The sequence below is a fragment of the Salvelinus sp. IW2-2015 genome, linkage group LG4q.2 (genome assembly GCF_002910315.2).
Source record: "Salvelinus sp. IW2-2015 linkage group LG4q.2, ASM291031v2, whole genome shotgun sequence".
Lineage (NCBI taxonomy): Eukaryota > Metazoa > Chordata > Actinopteri > Salmoniformes > Salmonidae > Salvelinus > Salvelinus sp. IW2-2015.
Window position 1 is genome coordinate 10,832,577 of NC_036843.1, and position 22,488 is coordinate 10,855,064.

The window sequence follows — 22,488 nt, forward strand, 5'->3', positions numbered from 1 at the left end:
AAATGTAAATTAAAATTGCACATTGAACTGACGTCTGTACCCACTGGGTTTTCTTTTATGATTTCTTATTATTGTTGCATTGTTGAGAAGGAACCTGCAAGTATGCATTTCGTTGGACGGTGTTCACCTTGTGCATCCCGCACATATGAATAATAACACTTGAAACTTGAAACTATCTGTACTGCAGAGTAATCAAATGTTGTCCCTTGACGCCAACTGGAGATATTGTGCCATACCTGATGGCTGCTGGGGGATCAAACCTGGGGCTTTCTGGGGGAGACAAGCCTGTTAGAAAAGACAACAGACACATTATTTTTTAGAAAGTCTGCAATGTGCTTTGGAATGAAGGGGGATTGGATGTTGTCATGGAAACTGCTAAGCAAGGGCCCAGAGAGGTATTTGTTTTTGGAGGCATACAGACACTCTTCAGTGGAGCTGGCTGACGGGCAGGGTAGGGTGACTGATGTATGATATAGAGGAGAGGGGGGCTGTAGGGAGGTGGAGGGGGCTAGCAGACTGGGGCTGATCAGGTTAACACTCTAAGATCATCCAGCCTGGAGGCAGCTGAATACTAATGAGTGAGTCTGCCATCTCGCTTCGCCTCAGCTCAACCACTGCAGCATGGCAACCACCATTGCCTTAGCAACAAGAGGAGAAGCACTTATCTTTTTGTGCTCTTTCATGACAGTTTGATGACAGTGTTAAAATGTCATAAACAGGTGAAGATTTTTAGTTGAAATCTTACAGAGTTTACAACTGACTTCCCAGTTAACTTGAGGTGTCTCAATTGGCAAAGAGTGTTTGTTATATTTTCCTCTATGTTGGTACAGACTGTGCCACTAAAAAGTACAGGCAGTGATACAGAACATCATTCAAGTAACGTAGTCCCTCTCTCTTTCTCTCTCTCTTGACTGGCTTGCAGTCTAAACATTAGAAAGTTACATTCTTTATTTCTTTACCCCCTTTTTCTCCCCAATTTTGATCTTGTCTCATTGCTGCAACTCCCCAACGGGCTTGGGAGGCAAAGGTCAAAAATGACCCGCCAAACCATGCATCTTAACACCCGCCCATCAGCCGCACCAGTGTGTCAGAGGATACAGACGATGCTGGGCCCAAACGACGCTGGGCCATTTGTGCACTGCCCTATAGGACTCCCGATCACAGCCGGTTGTGATACAGCCCGGGATTGAACCCGGGTCTGTAGTGACACATCTAGCATTGTGATGCAGTGCCTTAGACTGCTGCACCACTCGGGAGGCCCAGAAAGGTTACATTCTAATTGAAGTATGAAGCCATGGTAACAGAAGAAGCCACCTTCTAATGGCCCTGTTCTCCTGCATTAGATAACAGATCTTGACACCTTTTCTGGGAGATGGAGACAGTGGCATTTCATGCCGACAACGTTCCTCTAATGAGCTCAACCTTTTGTGACACGCTGCCTGCCAAGACCTTTACAGCGCCACGCTGGACCTCACATCGATCTCCTCCAAGATCTGAGGGCAAGACACTGTCCCCCCTGTCTGGCCTTCAAAGCCCTGGCTGACCTGGAACACAATGATCAACTATAGCCACTCAACTATAGCCTGCTTCTACAAGTCTTGTGTAAACTTATGCAATCTGGGGTGGAATAAAAAGTGAGAGTGAAATGACAACTGTAACTTATATTTTCATTACATGACATTTTTGAACTAAAGATATGTAAATATAAAACAACAGCAACTGATTAAGCTGAATTTGCATGTGAAAATAAGGAGGCTGCATAAGCTGTGGGGGAATAATAATAATCTATTCTGAGCATCTGGAGATAAGAGGGAAAAGGTTCTGTGCCACACACCTAAAGGAATTCACCTTTCACTAAGAAGCGTGCTCCAAGCAGTTGCCTGTGGTGACAGGGGAAAATGTCAGGCATATTTTTTTTTCTCTCTCTCGCTCAGGATTATGTCATCATGGTAACTAATTTTCAACATAGACAAAATTTGACTAAAAATCTTGAATTTGTACCTTTGAAACAAATGGAATATACAAGTTAATAATATGTACTGTATGTTGGATTCACATCTCCATCTCAACCAACAGTTAAAGAATAGGATGAAATCAAACTCTATATTAAGTGCATTTAAAGTTTGATTTGATTTGATTTAGTCCTATTCTTTAACTTAGGTTTTTGGTTGAAATGGAGATGTGAATTCAACATATAAAATTATGAATTTGTAGACAAACTGGAATTAAAGCCAGACTCAGGTGGCACTGATGGATCTATCCAAGCAACATTCAATATCCCTTTTGCAATATGGTAAATAGCCTATTACATTGTCTACAACTTTACAAGTGATATGTTGGATTCACATCTCCCTCTCATCCCCCCCAAAAATGAATGTCCGGGAGGGCAGGAGGGGGACAAGGGGAGCAGGTAGCTGAATGGTGGTGGCTATTCAGCAGTCTGATGGTCTGGGGGTAGAAGCTATTGGCCAGTCTGTCAGTTTTAGCCACGATGCTCTTGTACTGCCCGCGTCTGAGTGATGGAAGCAGGTAGAACAGGCCATGGCTCGGGTGGCTGGGGTCCCTGATGATCTTCTTGGCTTTCCTACGACACCTGGTCTTGTAGGTGTCCTGAAGGGACAGTGTGCTCCCAAATGGGTCTTTCGGCTGAGCGTTACACCCTCTGTAGTGCCTTGCGGTCAGCGGCGGTGGAGTTGCCATACCAGGCTGTATGCTCTCGATGGTGCTCCTGTAGAACACTGTGAGGTCCCTCGGGGACAGGCCACATTTCTTCAGCCTCCTGAGGTTAAAGAGTCACTGTTGTGCCTTCTTCACCAGTGGCTAAGATGGAACTATCCAACCAGTAGATACAACAAAATGTCAACATTTAAAGGAGATGTGTCAAAAAAACACAATTCAATATTACTTTAAGACAGTAAATAGCATAGAAATAGAAATTAAAGTAATTTAATAGGATCTCTATGGTAAATACCCTGTTGTTAAGGCCATCTTACAAAGACATCCATTGCCACATTTTGAGGTTACTGTAACAATAAATGTTCTTTGCAATCGTAGAAAGCATTGCAGGTCACAAGGTCTGTGGAAATTTTTACAATTGCTATAATAATCTGCACAGAATCTCAAACGGCATTGATCACGTGCCATGTAGGCCTACTTTAATGTAATGACAACTGCAACCCAGGTAATTTGGTTGTGCTATTAGATGAAGCACAGTGACACATTAAGTTGTTGTATAAATAAACAAAATATCTGACATTGTATTCCTATTTGAACTTTGTTGTGCTTTTAAATGGCTGAAAGTGCAGTGGTAACACATTTAGGAGACAACTAACCCAAAAATCTGACATTGATTTTACATTGGAATTTAGTTGTGCTTTTAGATGGTTGAAAGCATAGCATTGGGAATTCAGCAAACTTTTGGCTGTCTTTTTTAAATGGGTGAACATAGGTTGGAACATATCTACCTAATATGACCCAATTATCCACGTTGAAAAGACGTGGTGTGCAGCATCTATGAACCACATGATTATGCATAGTATTGACGTCAAACGGAAGAACCGAGGACAAGGATGGCTCCTGCTGTGAGATTCTCTCTGGTGTTTACGAACAACTGATGCTGTGAGGATATCAAGATTCAAGGAAGCTGTGAGATTAGGATATCAGGACCTGCTTAGACAAAGCAATTGTAACAGTAGAGCAAATGATCGCAATGTATGGGAAAATGAATGGCTGCAGTATTACCATTATAATGAGTACATGATGCATGGAATGCCAAGGTATGAATGTATGAAAGTGTATATTTTTATTTTAAATGTATGTAGTTCTGTCCTTGAGCTGTTTTTGTCTATTAATGTTCTGTATTGTCATGTTTTATGTTTTGTGTGGACCCCAGGAAGAGCAGCTGCTGCTTTAGCATTACCTAATGGGGATTCTAATAAAACACTACATTTATCCCACATAAAAGCTGAAATATATAAATCAGAATAATAGGTTTTTATCTTTAAAGTCTCTGTAAATTAATTATAATTGATAGCGTAGATCTTAGGGAGGCTGAGGCAAGTTCTACACAGCACTAAGATCGATGTTTTTCACTGGCATCCTCCTCCTCTACCCTGATCTGGCGACAGGGAGCCTCATGCAACTAATTGCCCCCATTCGAACTACAATCCCCACATGAAGTTTAAGGGACCAGTGAGGTCTCCAGTATACACACATGCTTGTCCCCGGGCTAGTTTGTATGCGGTACTGCTCCAGAAAATGGGCCATCATGGAGGTGAGCACCTGCATGCATTAACCCAGTCTCTGTAGCTCTGTCTGCCATATTAAACTCTCTGGCCAGGCAAATTCATGGCCATTGGGGAGCAAATCTGATCAGCAGAGAGCCATAGTGGAATTCATTCCCCACACGGCCTTGATTCAGCAGCGACAGGCTGACAAATGCATTTTGACAAAACTGGTGATTTAGAAAAGATGCCAAAATGTTAAGTATGGCACATACATCAAAATCTTACAAATCAGTACCTTTGAGGACAACAGATTGAGAACAATACCTGAGCCGACAAGGTGGTTCAAATACCCGAATACTGATTGTCACTTGTTAAAACCACTTAATCGATAAGGGATCCTAACGTTCACCTGATCAGTCTGTCATGGAAAGAACAGGTGTTCTTAATGTTTTGTATGCTCAGTGTGAGATATTTTTTCTTCTCTTGGACCATGTGTGAGAAACTTGCACGCATTGCTGAATATCCAAATGTGCTTGGACAATGAGCCTTGGTCACTTGTAGGCTACATTTTCTCACGGACAACAAGAGAAACCAGACTGTAAAAATCCACTATAAAAGCTTGGTTAGCTCTCTGCAGTCACCCCTTTGATTTTTCTTTGACCAGAACCTCTGTGCCTTCTGCTGAACTTGTGACTCCGTGCCCTTCCCTACAGACCACAGCAGACTGAGAGGGAATAAGGAGCCTGTAGCACAAGATGCGTGGCAGCAACAGATTCAGTTTTAATTGAACTCACAGCACTTCAAAAGACTTTTGACACAGAGAACAGCTCAGGCCTGTCGGTCGGTTGGAGGTCACTACTACACACACACACACACTCTCCCGCTGTTCCTCAACCTCAGGTCTCAATAAAAAAAACAAGCCACACATTTACATCAAGATGACATAATGTTAGTTTTACTTTATTTCCCCCCGAAAGTAAATGCTTCAGAGAAATCTATAAGTAGTATTTCAGAAAGGACACACCAGTTTCCTGTAAAGGATGAAAATAAGAGCTTGAGCAAAGTCTGGAAAACCACTGTATTCCCAAAACAGAGCCGGAGCGACCATGTGAAGAGCATCTGATGTATGAGCACAAATGACAGAGGAACAATAGAGCTCATTTAGCATCAAATCTGTGGGTTTTACAAGTACATTTCCTCCTCGCATGGTTATTGGGACATGAAGAAAGTTTGGTTCTTTAACTTTTTGATGTTTGCACATGATTACCTGAAATGAAATGGAATCAACCGTTGTGACCATCATTAAAAAAAAGATGATTATTTTCCTATAAGTACATGTTAAAGAACTGTATGACCTGTGAAACATGCTGAAGCTGAAATCCAGAGCACACGTTTGGTGAGCTTAGGGGATTTCTGGGTTGGGGTTTCTCTTTTCAAACTGATTTTACTGTGGTGCTCTCCACTATGAACATCTCAGATGGTAACCTAGGCCTACACAGTTTGTGTGTGGCCAAAAGGTTGGTTTCTTGTTATGCTGAACATTTGTTCATAAAACACAATTCTATTCCCCCCTCAAATCAAACAAATAACTTTGATTTTATGAGACACAGTACATTTATCCTATAATATTCCCTCCGTTTCTCAAAATCACTTCTGACAAACACTATTTCAAAAAGACAGGGTATATCAAGAATATACTTCAAGGACTATAAAATGACAACCTTCACAGGGCTGCACTAAAGTCATGTAACTTTGGGTGACATTTCTTAGGTTGACAATTATACCGTTTGAATTTTGGAGTACTATTATATACATTCTGTAGCTTCCTTTGGGCTCAGGAAAAACCAAAAACCACAATATATGAATGATGACAAAATGACAAACATACAGTACCAGTCAAAAGGTTGGACACACCTACTCATTCAAGGGTTATTAATTGTAGAATAATAGTGAAGACATCAAGACTGTGAAATAACACAAATGGAATCATGTAGTAACCAAAAAAAGTGTTAAACAAATCCAAATATATTTTATATTTGAGATTCTTCAAAGTAGCCACCCTTTGCCTTGATGTCATGTGGTTCCCACCGTGACGCATGGAGGTGGTGGTGTGATGGTGTGGGGGTGCTTTGCTGGTCACACTGATTTATTTAGAATTTAAGGCACACTTATACCAGCATGGCTACCACAGCATTCTGCAGCGATACGCCATCCCATCTGGTTTGCACTTAGTGGGACTATCATTTGTTTTTTAACAGGACAATGACCTAACACACCTCCAGTTTGTGTAAGGGCTATTTGACCAAGAAGGAGAGTGATGGAGTGCTGCATCAGATGACCTGGCTTCCACAATCACCAGACCTCAACCCAAGTGAGATGGTTTGGGATGAGTTGGACCACAGAGTGAAGGAAAAGCACACAATAAGTGCTCAGCATATATGGGAACTCCTTCAAGACTGTTGGAAAAGCATTCCTCATGAAGCTGGTTGAGAGAATGCCAAGAGTGTGCAAAGCTGTCATCAAGGCAAAGGGTGGCTACTTTGAAGAATTTGTTTAACACTTTTATGGTTACTACATGATTCCATAGTTTTTGTCTTCACTATTAATCTACAATGTAGAAAATAGTAAAAACAAAGAAAAACCCTTGAATGAGTAGGTGTGTCCAAACTTTTGACTGGTACTGTAACTACAGCTTATAATCAAATCATAGGAAGGGAAAAGACACCAGAGAATCAACTTTCAAATCCCATTATATCATCGACAAAGAGCTTGAATATATGACCACAGAATACAGCAGTTAGAAACTGCAAAGACACCGACAACAAGGCACCTTAAGCCACAATCCAAATGCTTCCATTGAAAAACCCCATCAGACTAGCAAATACAGTCTGCACATAATGAGTCAACATCATTAGCTCAGTGGTCTGTGGAGCACACTGCTCGTCAGACCTGGGTTCAAATACTATTTCAACTACTTTCAAAGACATTTTGAAGCAAGTATGTCGATGTGTTTTCCTTGAAAATAAGTAGTTCAATATTGGAATGTATTTGGAAGTATTGGCATGTACTTGAAAATCCTCAAATACACAGACAAGTGCATTTAAATACTCCATGCATTCGAACCTTGTCCTGTAGGTTTAAAAAAATATTAGAAATAAATGTATTTGGAAATAAGCATTTCAAAATAGTAGGCTATTTATAGGAAACTATTAGAATATACTTTCTAATACTTCAAATATAAGTAGTTAAATTCTGCTACATTAGAAAATACTCAAATACACAGAAAATAAAACTTTTACTAAATACTTATATGCATGTACTGTATTGAACCCAGGTCTGCTGCTTGTCTATTGGTTGAAGGAACTGTATGACACACAATACATAGGAAGATGGCTGCTCACACAAAGTAGGGAGTAGGATAATAGCTATCAAGGATAATAGCTATGCATTGGATAGAACTATGGCCAGAATGTGTACATATGCGTGTTTGTTTGAATCGGTCTCCCGCTTTTCCCTGCTCTTCAGTTCAGTCCATGCAACATAGTGAGTTTTTCTTCAAGGCACAGCAAGAGAGCACAATTACAAACCAATATCAGTTTCCATTCAGTTTGGCATGGAAACCTGCTCTCCCTCGAGCAGCAAAACACTCGCAATACAAAACTAGCAAAGGTTACTGTATGATTGAGTCAAACAGTGAGATCAGCCGAGTCTTTAGTTTGATGGGTGGACATGGAGTATAACAAGGTATACGTTCGCAACATGCAGTGGAGCGGACGACTGGTTTGGACTACTGAAACCATGATGCAATAGGGTACTACTAGTATCTTTTCAAGACTATTTCTGCGGCCGGACCCTTACGCACAATGTTTTAAAACCCAAGTAAATTGGAGATAATGTTCTAAAATGGAGGACTTCAGGTGCTACCTGAACTTGTCCAATAAGAGTACTCCTTTTTGTTTTCTGTTTTGAAATCTTTTCTCCCATTTCCTCCTACTGAACACAACTATGATGTTCTCATAATAACAGTCATTGATAAACATTAATAAAAGGGATGGCATTATACATAAATTATTAAACAATACACACAACCCGCCCCTCAGCTCAATAATATCACATACAACTGACAGTACAGAAGAGCAAAAACAAGAACCTTGACAATAAATGCAATAGTATCAGACCCGTTGTCCCTTCTCCTCCATAGGGTTTTAGAGCTTGGAGTTCCACTCTGCCTTCCCTCCGTCTGTCCTGTTCTCCCACTGCAGATGGCTTGATCCCGACCCGCAACCCTGCCTCGCAGAGCTCTACCACACCAGAGCCAGATCCCCCAGAGCCAAGACCACTCTGTCTAGTAGGGTCATTGGGTTAAAACCCACTGAACTGGTGGAATTCATCCCTACTCCTTTCCCAGTGGTACACAAAGATAGTGTCCTTCTTCACTACACAGTCATTCCCAGTCAGGTCACATACAGTATGGTAAAGTTCATTCACTTATAGAGGGGAAAAAAGGGAGACATGAAGTAGTCAGAAAACTACAGATGCACATTTGTTTGAAGTATCCTCCGTATTGTTTATTTATGCTGACAGCTTTAAGATGAAGCCCCCACTGGGCTGGGGAAGAACCTATTTCAGCCTTTGGTTCCAAAGAACCTCCAAAGACAAAATCCAAAAGGGCCCCTCACAAACATTGTACAGTCAGAGGGGCTTGGATGTGGAAGAGGGTAAAACAAGGGTTTAAAAAAAACTACTTATTTCTCTCTTGTAAATAAGAGAAGGTATGGAGGTTAGGGAGGGGGGTGAGTCACTGGCAGCCCACTGGGCTGTCCATGAGGGGGCTGGAGTAATAGGGGTCTGAGTCACTGGTAGCTCACTGGGCTGTTCATGAGGGGGCTGGAGTAATAGGGGTCTGAGTCACTGGTAGCCCACTGGGCTGTCCATGAGGGGGCTGGAGTAATAGGGGTCTGAGTCACTGGAGCCATCTGGGTTTGGTGGGTTCGCATGAGGGGCTGGAGTAATAGGGGTCTGAGTCACTGGTAGCCCACTGGGCTGTCCATGAGGGGGCTGGAGTAATAGGGGTCTGAGTCACTGGTAGCCCACTGGGCTATCCATGAGGGGGCTGGAGTAATAGGGGTTTGGAGGGTCCTGGAGCTTGGTCTCGACAGTCTCAACCTGGTCGTCTTCCTCCTCTTGCTCCTCTCTGTCCTGGGAGCTGGCCATGGTCCCGTAGCTCTGGTGAGCTGGAGAGGGCATGGGGGTCAGGCCTAGCTCTGGCTCCAGCAACACAGATGCCACAAACAGCTGAGGGGAGAGACACAGAGAAAGGAGTTACTAATTACTAAAATGACTCCTACATATCTACTAGTTATGAGCTTATTGTACAGGGATTGAGAGTGGTGTGAATAAAGAAAGGCAGGTACATTGGAGGGGGTGGAGCTTCTCTCTGCATCAGTGAAGGCCCCTTCTGCTGGCTGGTCAGCAGACATCTGGTCAAACATCTGAAACACATTGGGACAGTGATAATTAAGCCATTGAGGGCAGGTGCTCTACACCCACCAGGGGGAGGGGTCAATAATAATCTCGCACTGTGAAATGATAGGGATTTATCTCAAGAGCATAGCTGCACTGCGACAGCAGATGCTTAAATACCACATCTCATAATGACATAGCCCATGGTCGAGGTACTTAGGCTTAATAAATTACATAGAGTTTGTGTTACGGGATTTTTGTGTTTAATGACTAAAATATGTATACATTTGACTTAGAATTATACTAAACAGAATACTACTATATTACTGTAAGAATGAATCTTATTATAATCATAATGTTGAATGTTATGTGTTCCTTGTTAGAAAGAATGGGTTTATCTTCAGACAGGCTAGAATGATGTCTCTACCCAGGGAGGGGAAAGACCTTGGGTTGGTTGCAGATAGTTTAACAGGTGGCAGACAGTAATGAGGCTGTGAACTGTATTGCCATTGTATTCTAGAGGAGGATGGACATTAAAACCTATGACATCATCTTTATTATATAACCTGATGTAAATTGTACTATGATTCAGTACTCTCGAGAATAAACGCTATTGATTGATTGATTTTAAGACTGGTATCTGTCCATTTTATGCTGATAATTATCTTACAAATTCTTATTTATGGGCAGAGTGTTTTAATTGAATTGGTTGATAAACAGGAATTAAAATTCCTTTAACAGTTTGTCAAAAACTAAGGCTGTGCTAGCCCTAACACAAGTACAGCACTATGTCCCATTGTTCATACTATCGCTGACCTGGTAGCTTGATGACTTGTCAGGCTGTTTCCTAAGGCATAGGCCGAAGAGGGAAAAGACAAGGCAGGAGAGCAGCGACACAAAGGTGAAGAGGGTGATGGGACACATTGGGCCTGGAGCACAAGAGAAGAACCACAATCAAGACCATATCACCATATATGACGACTCTAGCAGCCACTAAGCTATGTCTGACTAACAGTGGGTAACCCACATATATCGGTCTGTTTGATAGGCTATGGTAACAGGAACCAGGAAGTACCCAGCCTGAGCACAGAGAAGAACAGGAGCCAGAACATGCAGAGGATGGGCGCCACGATGACCTGGCTGATGGCTGCAGTGTGGATGCGCTGGTTGAGCTTGGTGGGCACGTAGGCATAGTAGATGTTGTAACGGTCCACCATGTGTTTCAGGATCAGGTAGAGCAGCCCTGAGAGACAGACATACACAGAGCTGACTGATGAGGACATATGCAGCCTATCATCTATTGTAAAGTGCTAACTTCAGTCTAAAGCATAGTTGAGGTCAATTAAACTCCCATTCCTGTCGGCTGACTTCGGAATTTACTAGAATTTAGATGGAATTGACCCCAACTCTGGGCTACAGAGTGAATAACAGGTTAAAGACAGCATGCAGCGGAGCCCAGGCCTGGTACAATGTGGAAGGCAGGTGTCAAGGCCTGGAGAGTAGCAGCAGTAAACAAAGGAGAGTAGCAGCAGTAAACAAAGGAGAGTAGCAGCAGTAAACAAAGGAGAGTAGCAGGCAGTAACCCAAAAAAAAAAAGGGAGTAGCAGCAAGTAAACAAAGGAGAGTAGCAGCAGTAAACAAAGGAGAGTAGCAGCAGTAAACAAAGGAGAGTAGCAGCAGTAAACAAAGGAGAGTAGTAGCAGTAAACAAAGGAGAGTAGCAGCAGTAAATCAAATCAAATTTATTTATATAGCCCTTCTTACATCAGCTGATATCTCAAAGTTCTGTACAGACACTAAATAAATAAAGGCGAGTAGCGGCTCAGGGCAGAGACAGAAGTGGAGTGGGCGTCTGGCTCACAACTCGCTGTGCCTGAGCATCTCGAACTACAGCACATACACTTCACAGTCTGCACCAGGCTGGCAGCAGAGGTGACCAAGGTTACAGTAGCAGGAGAGAGGACACACACACACACATAGGAAGGAAGGAGACACACACATAGGAAGGAGGTGAGAAGCAAAGACAAGCATGCTTCTTTAGCCTCCACACACGCACTCACCAAAGGGCATGATGATGGGACAGGTGATACTGTAAGTCATGCTAACAGCATAGATGCACATGGTCCAGGCGTACTCCAGACCAAACTGGAACTCATAGGCCTGGCTCTGGAGTTATAAAAATATATATATATAAAAAAAAAAATGTTATTTGATAAATCAAAGATGCACACAAATAACACAGTCAAATACTGCTCCTGTCACCCGTTTGACGTGGATGCGCTCGGCCCCGGGCTTGGCCAAACAGAGACGCAGAGCATACACCATCAGAGCTGGGATGCGCAGCAGCTCCATGGCCGTGCCGATCAGGCTGGACGTGATCACGTAGTTTACAAAGAACGCGCCGTTATCAGGCAGGAACACACACCTGTACACAGAGGAGACATATCTTAGAAGTGTGATTGCCATGGCAGTTCTGTCAGAGTTAGCGAAGCAGATGGTACCATAACAGGAGAGGGCTGGACAATAACACTTACTCCAATTTAACATCCTTGTCTTCCAGGAAGTTGACATCAAACAGCCACCTGAAGAACAGATCCAGACTAGAGTAGGGCAAAAAGAGAGGAAAGAAGCACAGGTACTTTAGAGCAGAAGCACAGGATCCTGGATCATACGCAATCTCTGTAATGATCATAGCAGTGAGCGATAAGTGGTCTGTTACACGTCAGCATGCGTGTTCCTATATTCATACCTGGAGAGACCCAGCGAGGGCAGGATGATCACCATGAACACCAACAGTACAAAGCACTTGTGCATCGTGATCTGGTTCTCACTGGATCTAAAGGACACCACAACATGGACCACATCACAACAGAGGACATGCAGTTACAAAGCACATGTTTTGGACATGTAGTACATGTTAGAATATGAAATCATTTCAGGAGACAGAACACTAATGACAGAAGCTCACACAAACACAATCGCACTCACTCACACGCGACATTCAAAAAGCATCATCTCACATATTTAATGATTCCGTTTCAAATGCAAACAACTTAGTGGGCTCATTACAGCAAGCAGCGCCTTTCACAATAACAGTAAACATTTGATTTGCATTAAGTCCTTCACAATATATGGGTGTGTGGTGGTTATGTAAAGAGACGGTGCTCATAGGTGCAGTGTGAGGTTGTCTCCTCCGGATGCAGAGCTATTCTGCTCCTCAGTGCATCGTGACCACTTTGCATGTCATTATCTCCACAGAAAATCATTATGACAACCTGACTAGAGAAGTAATGCAGGCAAACAGAGCACACACAGTGAGACAGAGAGAGCGACAGTGAGAGTGACAGAGACAGAGAGAGAACAGTGAGAGGTGTGTAATTGTGTCGAGAAGACACAGACAAAAACACGTGAAGAGGGTCTGAGGAAGATGAATACAGTGTTTTGTCTTTTCAGGGACAGAAGTGGGCCTTGGGTTGAGCAGTATCTGCTGGGGCCTGCAACAGTGCAATACTCTACCTGGTCCAGTGAGACTCGAAGAAGGCAGAGTAATAGACTATGAAGGGCAGCAGGACAGAGAACGCCCAGAGCAATAGAGTAGGGAAGAACTGAGTGATGATCGGGCTCTATGGGGAGAAACCAAAACCTCATGAGTTCATCATGCTATAGTTCATTCTGGAAATACTGAGTTTATTTGCTTTTGTACAGCACCACCACCCCATTAGGACCATTCAAGCACTGTAATTCAGTAATTAACTCTGACCCTCAGGCTGTCCACAGGCCGGGTGACGTTGAACTTGTCCATGGTGTTGACGATGATGGCGGGAGTGGTGAGGAAGAAGAGGATGAGGAAGAGGAGGATGTTGAGCAGGACGCAGCGGAGCCACCAGCGGGAGCCACACACTGAGAGGTTCTCCCTGGAGACACAAAGGTAAAAACATGGAGGTCACTGATCTATCCTGTTGGACGGCTGACATGACAGACCTCTCCACATCATGTCTCTGCTAATCGGTACTACTGTTTATATCCACAAAGTATGAATACAACAAAAACAACCGTTAACGTGGGAGGGAATAACAAACCTCCGTCCACACTGGAGTGGATAACAAGTTGGATACAGCACACTCGAGTGTTCCGTTTTAATGATGTGTTAGTTAGTCAGTCAATCACTGGTCGACCCCAGAGCCTGTGGCACCACCAGGGAGCACTCCCTCCGCACAAACACACACAGCCAATGCGGCATGGAAAACAGTGAGCACCGCTTGGCGGGGCTGTCTCATTGGCTAATGGGGGATACAGTTGAAGTCGGAAGTTTACATACACCTTAGCAGAAATACATTTAAACTCAGATTTTCACAATTCTTGACATTTAATCTTAGTACAAATTCCCTGTCTTAGATCAGTTAGGAACACCACTTTATTTTAAGAATGTGAAATGTCAGAAAAATAGTAGAGAGAATGATATATTTCAGCTTTAATTTCTTTCATCACATTCCCAGTGGGTCAGAAGTTCACATGCACTCAATTAGTATTTGATAGCATTGCCTTTAAATTGTTTAAATTTGGTCAAACGTCCCACAATAAGTTGGGTGAATTTTAGCCCATTCCTCCTGACAGAGCTGGTGTAACTGAATCAGGTTTGTAAGCCTCCTTGCTCGCACACGCTTTTTCAGTTCTGCCCACAAATGTTCTATAGGACTGAGGTCAGGGCTTTGTGATGGCCACTCCAACACCTCGACTTTGTTGTCCTTAAGCCATTTTGCCACAACTTTGGAAGTATGCTTGGAGTCATCGTCCATTTAGAAGACCCATTTGCGACCAAGCTTTAACTTCCTGACTGATGTCTTGAGATGTTGCTTCAATATAGCCATATAATTTCCCTTCCTCATGATGCCATCTATTTTGTGAAGTGCATCAGTCCCTCCTGCAACAAAGCACCCCACAACATGATGCTGCCACCCCCATGCTTCACGGTTGGAATGGTGTTCTTCGGCTTGCAAGCCTCCCCCTTTTTCCTCCAAACATAACGATGATCATTATGGCCAAACAGTTGTATTTTTGTTTCATCAGACCAGAGGACATTTCTCCAAAAAGTACYATCTTTGTCCCCATGTGCAGTTGCAAACCGTAGTCTGGCTTTTTTATGGCGGTTTTGGAGCAGTGGCTTRTTCCTTGCCGAGCGGCCTTTCAGGTTTTTTTATGTCACCTTTATTTAACCAGGTAGGCTAGTTGAGAACAGGTTCTCATTTGCAACTGCGACCTGTCCAAGATAAAGCATAGCAGTTCGACATATACAACAACACAGAGTTACACATGGAATAAACAAAACATAGTCAATAATACAGTAGGGAAAAAAAGAAAGTCTATATACAGTGAATGCAAATGAGATAAGATTAGGGAGTTAAGGCAGTAAATAGGCCATGGTGGCGAAGTAATTACCATATAGCAATTAAACACTAGAATGGTAGATGTGCAGAAGAGGAATGTGCAAGTAGAGATACTGGAGTGCAAAAGAGCAAGATAAATAAATAAATACAGTATGGGGATGAGGTAGTTGGATGGGCTTTTTACAGATTGGCAATGTACAGGTGCAGTGATCTGTGAGCTGCTCTGACAGCTGGTGCTTAAAGCTAGTGAGGGAGATATGAGTCTCCAGCTTCAATGATTTTTGCAGTTTGTTCCAGTCATTGGCAGCAGAGAACTGTAAGGAAAGGCGGCCAAAGGATGAATTGGCTTTGGGGGTGACCAGTGAGATATACCTGCTGGAGCGCGTGCTACGAGTGGGTGCTGCTATGGTGACCAGTGAGCTGAGATAAGGTGGGGCTTTACCTAGCAAAGACTTGTAGATGATCCCGCGCCAGTGGGTTTAGCGACAAGAGTGAAGCGAGGGCCAGCCAACAAAAGAGCGTACAGGTTGCAGTGGTGGGTAGTATATGGGGCTTTGGTGACAAAACGGATGATACTGTGATAGACTGCATCCAATTTGTTGAGTAGAGTGTTGGAGGCTATTTTGTAAATAACATTGCCGAAGTCGAGGATCGGTAGGATGGTCAGTTTTACGAGGGTATGTTTGGCAGCATGAGTGAAGGATGCTTTGTTGCGAAATAGGAAGCCGATTCTAGATTTAATTTTGGATTGGAGATGCTTAATATGAGTCTGGAAGCAGAGTTTACAGTCTAACCAGACACCTAGGTATTTGTAGTTATCCACATATTCTAAGTAAGAGCCGTCCAGAGTAGTGATGCTGGACGGGCGGGCAGGTGCGGGCAGGGCAGTGATCGGTTGAAGAGCATGCATTTAGTTTAACTTGCATTTAAGAGCAGTTGGAGGCCACGGAAGAAGAGTTGTATGGCATTGAAGCTCATCTGGAGGTTAGTTAACACAGTGTCCAACGAAGGGACAGAAGTATACAGAATGGTGTCATCTGCGTAGAGGTGGATCAGAGAATCACCAGCAGCAAGAGCGACATCATTGATGTATACAGAGAAGAGAGTCAGCCCAAGAATCAAACCCTATGGCACCCCCATAGAGACTGCCAGAGGTCCGGAGAACAGGCCCTCCGATTTGACACACTGAACTCTATCAGAGAAGTTGTTGGTAAACCAGGCCAGGCAATCATTTGAGAAACCAAGGCTGTTGAGTCTGCCAATAAGAATGTGGTGATTGACAGAGTCGAAAGCCTTGGCCAGGTCGATGAATACGGCTGCACAGTAATGGCTCTTATCGATGGCAGTTATGATATCATTTAGGACCTTGAGCGTGGCTGAGGTGCACCCACCAGCTCTGAAACCAGATTGCATCGCGGAGAAGGTACGGTGGGATTATAAATGGTCGGTAATCAGTTTGTTAACTTGGCTTTCGAAGACCTTAGAAGGTTATGTCGATATAGGACTCGTTTTACTGTGGATATAGATACTTTTGTACCTGTTTCCTCCAGCATCTTCACAAGGTCCTTTGATGTTGTTCTGGGATTGATTTGCACTTTTTGCACCAAAGTATGTTCATCTCTAGGAGACAGAACGCGTCTCCTTCCTGAGCGGTATGACGGCTGCGTGGTCCCATGGTATTTATACTTGCGTACTATTGTTTGTACAGATAAATGTGGTACCTTCAGGCGTTTGGAAATTGCTCCCAAGGATGAACCACGCTTGTGGAGGTCACCAATAATCTGTCTGTAAACAGTTGTTGGGAAAAAATCACTTGTGTCATGCACAAAGTAGATGTCCTAACCGACTTGCCAAAACTATAGTTTGTTAACAAGAAATTTGTGGAGTAGTTGAAAAATGAGTATTAACGACTCCAACCTAAGTGTATGTAAACTTCCAACTTCAACTGTATGTAACCTCATAGGGGCTGATGGTTATCACTTCATTTTATATCTCAAATGGACTTTAAAACACGTTCTAAGACATCCCACACAACTATCATTCTAAAATCCATCTAATTTAATTGGTTAAATTGTTGAATGGCCCTCTTGTAAGAGTAAGTAAAGTAACACAGATTAACGACCTGCACACTGCAATTGATTTTCAAAGGTGATTTACAGTATGCTTGAGCCGTCAAACGGTGAACTCAATCTGTGCAAACGTCTTTGGAAGCCTGTTACTAGCGCTGACCTTACCGATAGCTACTTATTGAGGAAAAAAATTGCTTACTATGACTGGGATACGCCGTTGTCTCTCTTTGCTACTAACTGTAAAACTAATTGCTAATGCACTAACTAAGTCGCTCTGGATAATAGCGTCTTCTAAATGACAAATCTAAATGTAAAAATGCAGGGTACCGCTCGTTAATATGCGTCAGTTTCAAATCCCGTATGGTATATTTTAACTCACCTATCAGGTAAGATAACGCTACTAAATAGTTAGATAACTTAACCAATGGGAGGGAATTTCTAGTCATTATCTGCTTTAGATAACCTCACTCACCAGATGATGTCGCTTGGTGCCGGGGCGTAGTCTACACCCCACCTGTGAGACTGAACTACCGTGGTGATGCTTGACTGCTGGGGTTTCTGACGGCAACGGACCCTGCTATAGTCCTTGACAATACTGTGGAGAGAAACAACACACACACAAAGTCATCACACAAAACAGGCAGACACACACTCATGAACATATTCAATCAAACCCTGTAACAGGAATTTGGGGGAAAGTAAAACATATAATTTGGCACTCCAGGCATGCACTGCGGGAAACTGCAGTACAGTGCATTACCATGGCCAGTCAGAGGTCAGGGGTCATAGTTTACTCACACAGCAGTCATCCTTTCGTCCCGAAAGGTCACAAAGGCGATGCCCAGCCTCATGAGCGAGATGCGATGCTTCTCTGCATTAAACTCATCAGTCAGTTTCTCCTCTAACTCACTATAGTACTGCTCTGCATCCACCTGCAAAGAGTTGAAAATATAGATTAGCTACATACCGGTACTATTAATCAAGTCTTGTTGTATCCCTTATTGTATTTCAATTCAGACAGACGAGGAATCCCGTTGCTGCTCAAATCTAATGTAGTTTTTTAGTGCCATCCAGTGGCAAAATGCAATCAACGCAACATAATTACTATGACCAAGATTCACTGTAACATTTCTGTTACAAATGCACCTGCTCAAAGCCGCACACATCACAGCAGAAGATGGTAGCACAGGGGTGGGTCTTAATCATGATCTTCCCCTCCTTCTGGGCCTTAGTAGCAAAATACAGCCTTCCTTTCATCGCCTTTCGTCTGAAACACAACAACTCAAATCTGCACAAGGCCAAAAAAATACTAAATAATAATGTAACTAATTTCTCCATATTGTCATCGTTACTGTACCTCTCAGAGTCAAGCCTCATCAGTTTGTGTACGTTGAAGCAGAAGCGGAGGTCAGTGACAGTACAGCTGGGGTAGGCCTCACTAGAGTGGAGGGAAGAGGGAACAGAGTTAAACCACCTATCCACATCAGGTGTATTAGTATCAGCTGTATCTTGAAAGAGTAAGGAAAGTGGGAACATTTAAGATTACTGGAAGTGTTTGGTGATGAGGCCTGGGTCTGAGATCTCTCTGGGGATGCTGGTGATCATGAGAGTCCTGGCCACCTGACAAGATGGTAACAATAAATTACAGACACCAAAGGGTGTCTCTTTCAGTTTTCAGAGACAGTAACCTGACCATGCTGTAATCATTATACATTTGGCTAGGTTTGAGGAGCTGTCACACACACACCTTCTCGTCCTCTCTGTACTCCAGGCGTGAGGAGTGGTGGGCCATACACAGCACTGTGATGATGAAGTAGAGCAGAGCAAAGATACTGTGGAGCCACAGGAAGCTGTCCCTAAGAGGAAAGAAAAAGGTTTCCACATGACTGTTGGATAACCACGATGGCCTCAAGATATTCTTGAACATTTCCTGAATTATTATGAATCCTCTGCAAAAAGAGAAGCCATAGCCCTTTGACCTACTTCGCAGAAAGATTAGCCACAGTCGTTCTTCCAAAATTTTCAGGATTATCCCCTATAGAAAAGACGACATACAACAGTTAATGTGTGTGTAACAGTTATTTTTCTAAAGTGAAGGGAGGGACTTTAAACACCCACACCACTAGAAATCAACTTTTTCCCATGATGTTGCACAAAGTATGATATAGCTGGGCTTGAAGTGACAAATCTGAACTGCCCACTTCGTGCATATTCCTATGATATGACATAGAAATTATTTTCATTCTACGTTTTGTTTCAGGGCTGGGTTTTATTTGAATGTTACCATCCAGTAGCATGGCATTGTTTATTAACTCAGAAACAGCTGCAAAGTTCTTCCTCTTGGTGACTGAGATGAGCCAAACAGCCTCGAGCCGCCTGAGCTATGGAGCAAATTATGATAGGGGGTGCACCTCTACTTTTTACCAGAAAATTATCAAAATCACTTAGTTTTGAGCTAGTCTGTATTACAAATATATCTGACCATTATATAAATGGTATAATTGCATGATATGATAGCATTTTGCTAACCCGCTCCCCAAGAAGAATGGTTTTGACAACAAACGTTTTGTTCACTCCCCGCTAAATAAAATTCAAGAATTTATAGATGGGTTAGCGGACAACGTCACGAAAACGATGTGCACGGTTCCATTGGGCATTATTCAGCATGTTGTGATTCTGGATGGCCAGATTGCTAGCAAGAATGACAAGAAACTGCTATGTGGGGAATGGTTATTGTCTCGTTTCAACTCGGTTCATACTGTTCTTGATACCATGTCTTGTTTTGAGGTGTTTTAACTGATTTAATGTCAATGCTAATATGGCTCAAATTCGCTAGCTAGCTAACAACTGTAACAATGTATTTGAGAGACAAGTACTTGTGCAAATGTATTTATGTTTTCAATAAACAAACAAACATCGGAGACGAAGTATAGCTTACATGTTATCAACAAGCTAAGCCAACCCAGTCCGTTTTGCCCCATAGTTGTGCACGCTTCGGCTTTGTTGCTAAACAACCAACCTGTCTATAGTTACAAGTCATTTGCGGAGTGCATGATCATGAACAAAGTCATTGTAGCCTATCATTTCACTTCCCCGGTGTCATTTCACTTTGTCTGTGTTTGGATCTGTGGTGTGTGTGTGTGTGGCCTACATTTAAGATATCCATGGGCAGACTTTTTCCATTTGTATTTATAACTGTTGTGTGTGTGCATGCGTGCTAACCCACCCCTATATGTGTTTGTATATGCATGTGTGGCCTGGTCTCTCGTGGCGAGGTGCCCCTCTACCTCCCCTGGCATCTAGGATATCCCTGGGCCTCCCAACATAGGCCAAGGCTTCCTTCTAAATTACCTAGGAGGTTTCCGGAAAAGTTGACAGGCAGGATGATGGCCACAGACAGCAGGCAGACCACAGTCATGAGCAGGATGATGTGGCGCTGGAAGGACAGGTAGGTCGTAGCATCGACACCACACTTACTCCTGATCTCCTCATCCCTGGAGACGCAACACAGAGAGAGAGGTTCTGAAGCTGGGGAGGGAAGAGAGGATCTTCCCAGGGTGGCAGGATTCAGAGTAACAAAGAAGCAGTGTGCAGTTGAGAAGGGGTCTACAGGGAAACAGCATGTACTAGACACATGGGTGTAATGGGACTGTAGTGGGAAGAGCAGAATCCTTCTCTTCTATGGGGAGACAGAGTCAGGTGCTCCGTGGTAGTGATATTGTGGGGCCTGCTCCTTATACCTCACTGCACTCCTGGAGGGTCAGAAAACCCACTTGTCTCATAAAAGAGAAGAAACAAGAGTTGCCTGCTGGTCCCACGGCAGGCAGGCCAGGCCACACAGGCCAGGCCACACAGAGAGCTTTCAGGGTGGGTTAGCACTTTCCCAGGGATCCCAGGGTGAGGTATTACAGTCAGCCACTAACAAGAGCTAAAAACAGCACCCAGAAGAACCCAAACTCCACCATAATAATATGAAAACCATGGACACAGAGGAAGTTATGGATCTAAATCCATTGAGTGGAGTCAGACTTGAGCAAGTGCAAATACTCTATGGTAAACCACGGCACAAACAATCCCATGAGCACACACTCGTTTGCTTTTCGCTGCTTAATGGGATGACAACATTGAAGAGAAGGGCAATAAAAATGATAGAAGTGAAAACAGGTAGAGGGTTAAACGGTTTTACACTTACTTCATATGGTAAAGTGTTGTAAGCCAAGAGCAGAAGCCCTAAAGGAGGAAAGACATAAAAGATTCAGTGGATCGCTTATCAAATACAAATCGATACCACATATGTTGTAGGCAGTGCCATGCACGCCTGGCCAGCGGTGCATGTCATTTGCATAACATTAAGGCCTACGCGCTGAGGGAGTGATGGGGGTTAAATAGGTCTAGTCTGAGGCGTAAACCACTTCACTGCTGTCAAACTCTGGGAAAAGACTCCTGTCTTACTCCGTCCTACTCCATTATAAACATAGTGTGTTACATCGATGGTGATCTTACCAAGTCACGCAGGCAGGTGTGGTATATGTATGTATGTACACTGCTCAAAAAAATAAAGGGAACACTTAAACAACACAATGTAACTCCAAGTCAATCACACTTCTGTGAAATCAAACTGTCCACTAGGAAGCAACACTGATTGAACATAAATTTCACATGCTGTTGTGCAAATGGAATAGACAAAAGGTGGGAATTATAGGCAATTAGCAAGACACCCCCAATAAAGGAGTGGTTCTGCAGGTGGTGACCACAGCCCACTTCTCAGTTCCTATGCTTCCTGGCTGATGTTTTGGTCACTTTTGAATGCTGGCGGTGCTTTCACTCTAGTGGTAGCATGAGACGGAGTCTACAACCCACACAAGTGGCTCAGGTAGTGCAGCTCATCCAGGATGGCCATCAATGCGAGCTGTGGCAAAAAGGTTTGCTGTGTCTGTCAGCGTAGTGTCCAGAGCATGGAGGCGCTACCAGGAGACAGGCCAGTACATCAGGAGACGTGGAGGAGGCCGTAGGAGGCAACAACCCAGCAGCAGGACCGCTACCTCCGCCTTGGTGCAAGGAGGTGCACTGCCAGAGCCCTGCAAAATGACCTCCAGAAGGCCACAAATGTGCATGTGTCGCTCAAACGGTCAGAAACAGACTCCATGAGGGTGGTATGAGGGCCCGACGTCCACAGGTGGGGGTTGTGCTTACAGCCCAACACCGTGCAGGACGTTTGGCATTTGCCAGAGAACACCAAGATTGGCAAATTCGCCATCGGCGCCCTGTGCTCTTCACAGATGAAAGCAGGTTCACACTGAGCACATGAGCACATGTGACAGACGTGACAGAGTCTGGAGCCGCCGTG

At 43.5% G+C, this 22,488-nt stretch overlaps 1 protein-coding gene across 1 annotated transcript in view; it reads right to left on the minus strand.

Annotated features, from left to right (window-relative positions):
• Nucleotides 1-9,231: 9,231 nt before the first annotated feature.
• The window catches only part of tmem63c (transmembrane protein 63C), a 50,563-nt gene continuing 37,306 nt past the window's right edge, over nt 9,232-22,488 (minus strand). Inside the window, exons 5-23 of the mRNA XM_023986639.1 lie at nt 21,334-21,371; nt 20,493-20,635; nt 19,125-19,176; nt 18,889-18,997; nt 18,688-18,761; nt 18,499-18,579; nt 18,288-18,408; nt 17,940-18,073; nt 17,614-17,736; nt 13,449-13,602; nt 13,205-13,311; nt 12,438-12,524; nt 12,223-12,288; nt 11,951-12,113; nt 11,749-11,854; nt 10,765-10,932; nt 10,506-10,618; nt 9,641-9,718; nt 9,232-9,521 (exon numbers count right to left, since the gene is read on the minus strand). Coding sequence (XP_023842407.1) covers nt 9,306-9,521; nt 9,641-9,718; nt 10,506-10,618; nt 10,765-10,932; nt 11,749-11,854; nt 11,951-12,113; nt 12,223-12,288; nt 12,438-12,524; nt 13,205-13,311; nt 13,449-13,602; nt 17,614-17,736; nt 17,940-18,073; nt 18,288-18,408; nt 18,499-18,579; nt 18,688-18,761; nt 18,889-18,997; nt 19,125-19,176; nt 20,493-20,635; nt 21,334-21,371 — 2,133 coding nt within the window. The 3' untranslated portion in view covers nt 9,232-9,305. The remainder of the gene's footprint in view (nt 9,522-9,640; nt 9,719-10,505; nt 10,619-10,764; nt 10,933-11,748; nt 11,855-11,950; nt 12,114-12,222; nt 12,289-12,437; nt 12,525-13,204; nt 13,312-13,448; nt 13,603-17,613; nt 17,737-17,939; nt 18,074-18,287; nt 18,409-18,498; nt 18,580-18,687; nt 18,762-18,888; nt 18,998-19,124; nt 19,177-20,492; nt 20,636-21,333; nt 21,372-22,488) is intronic.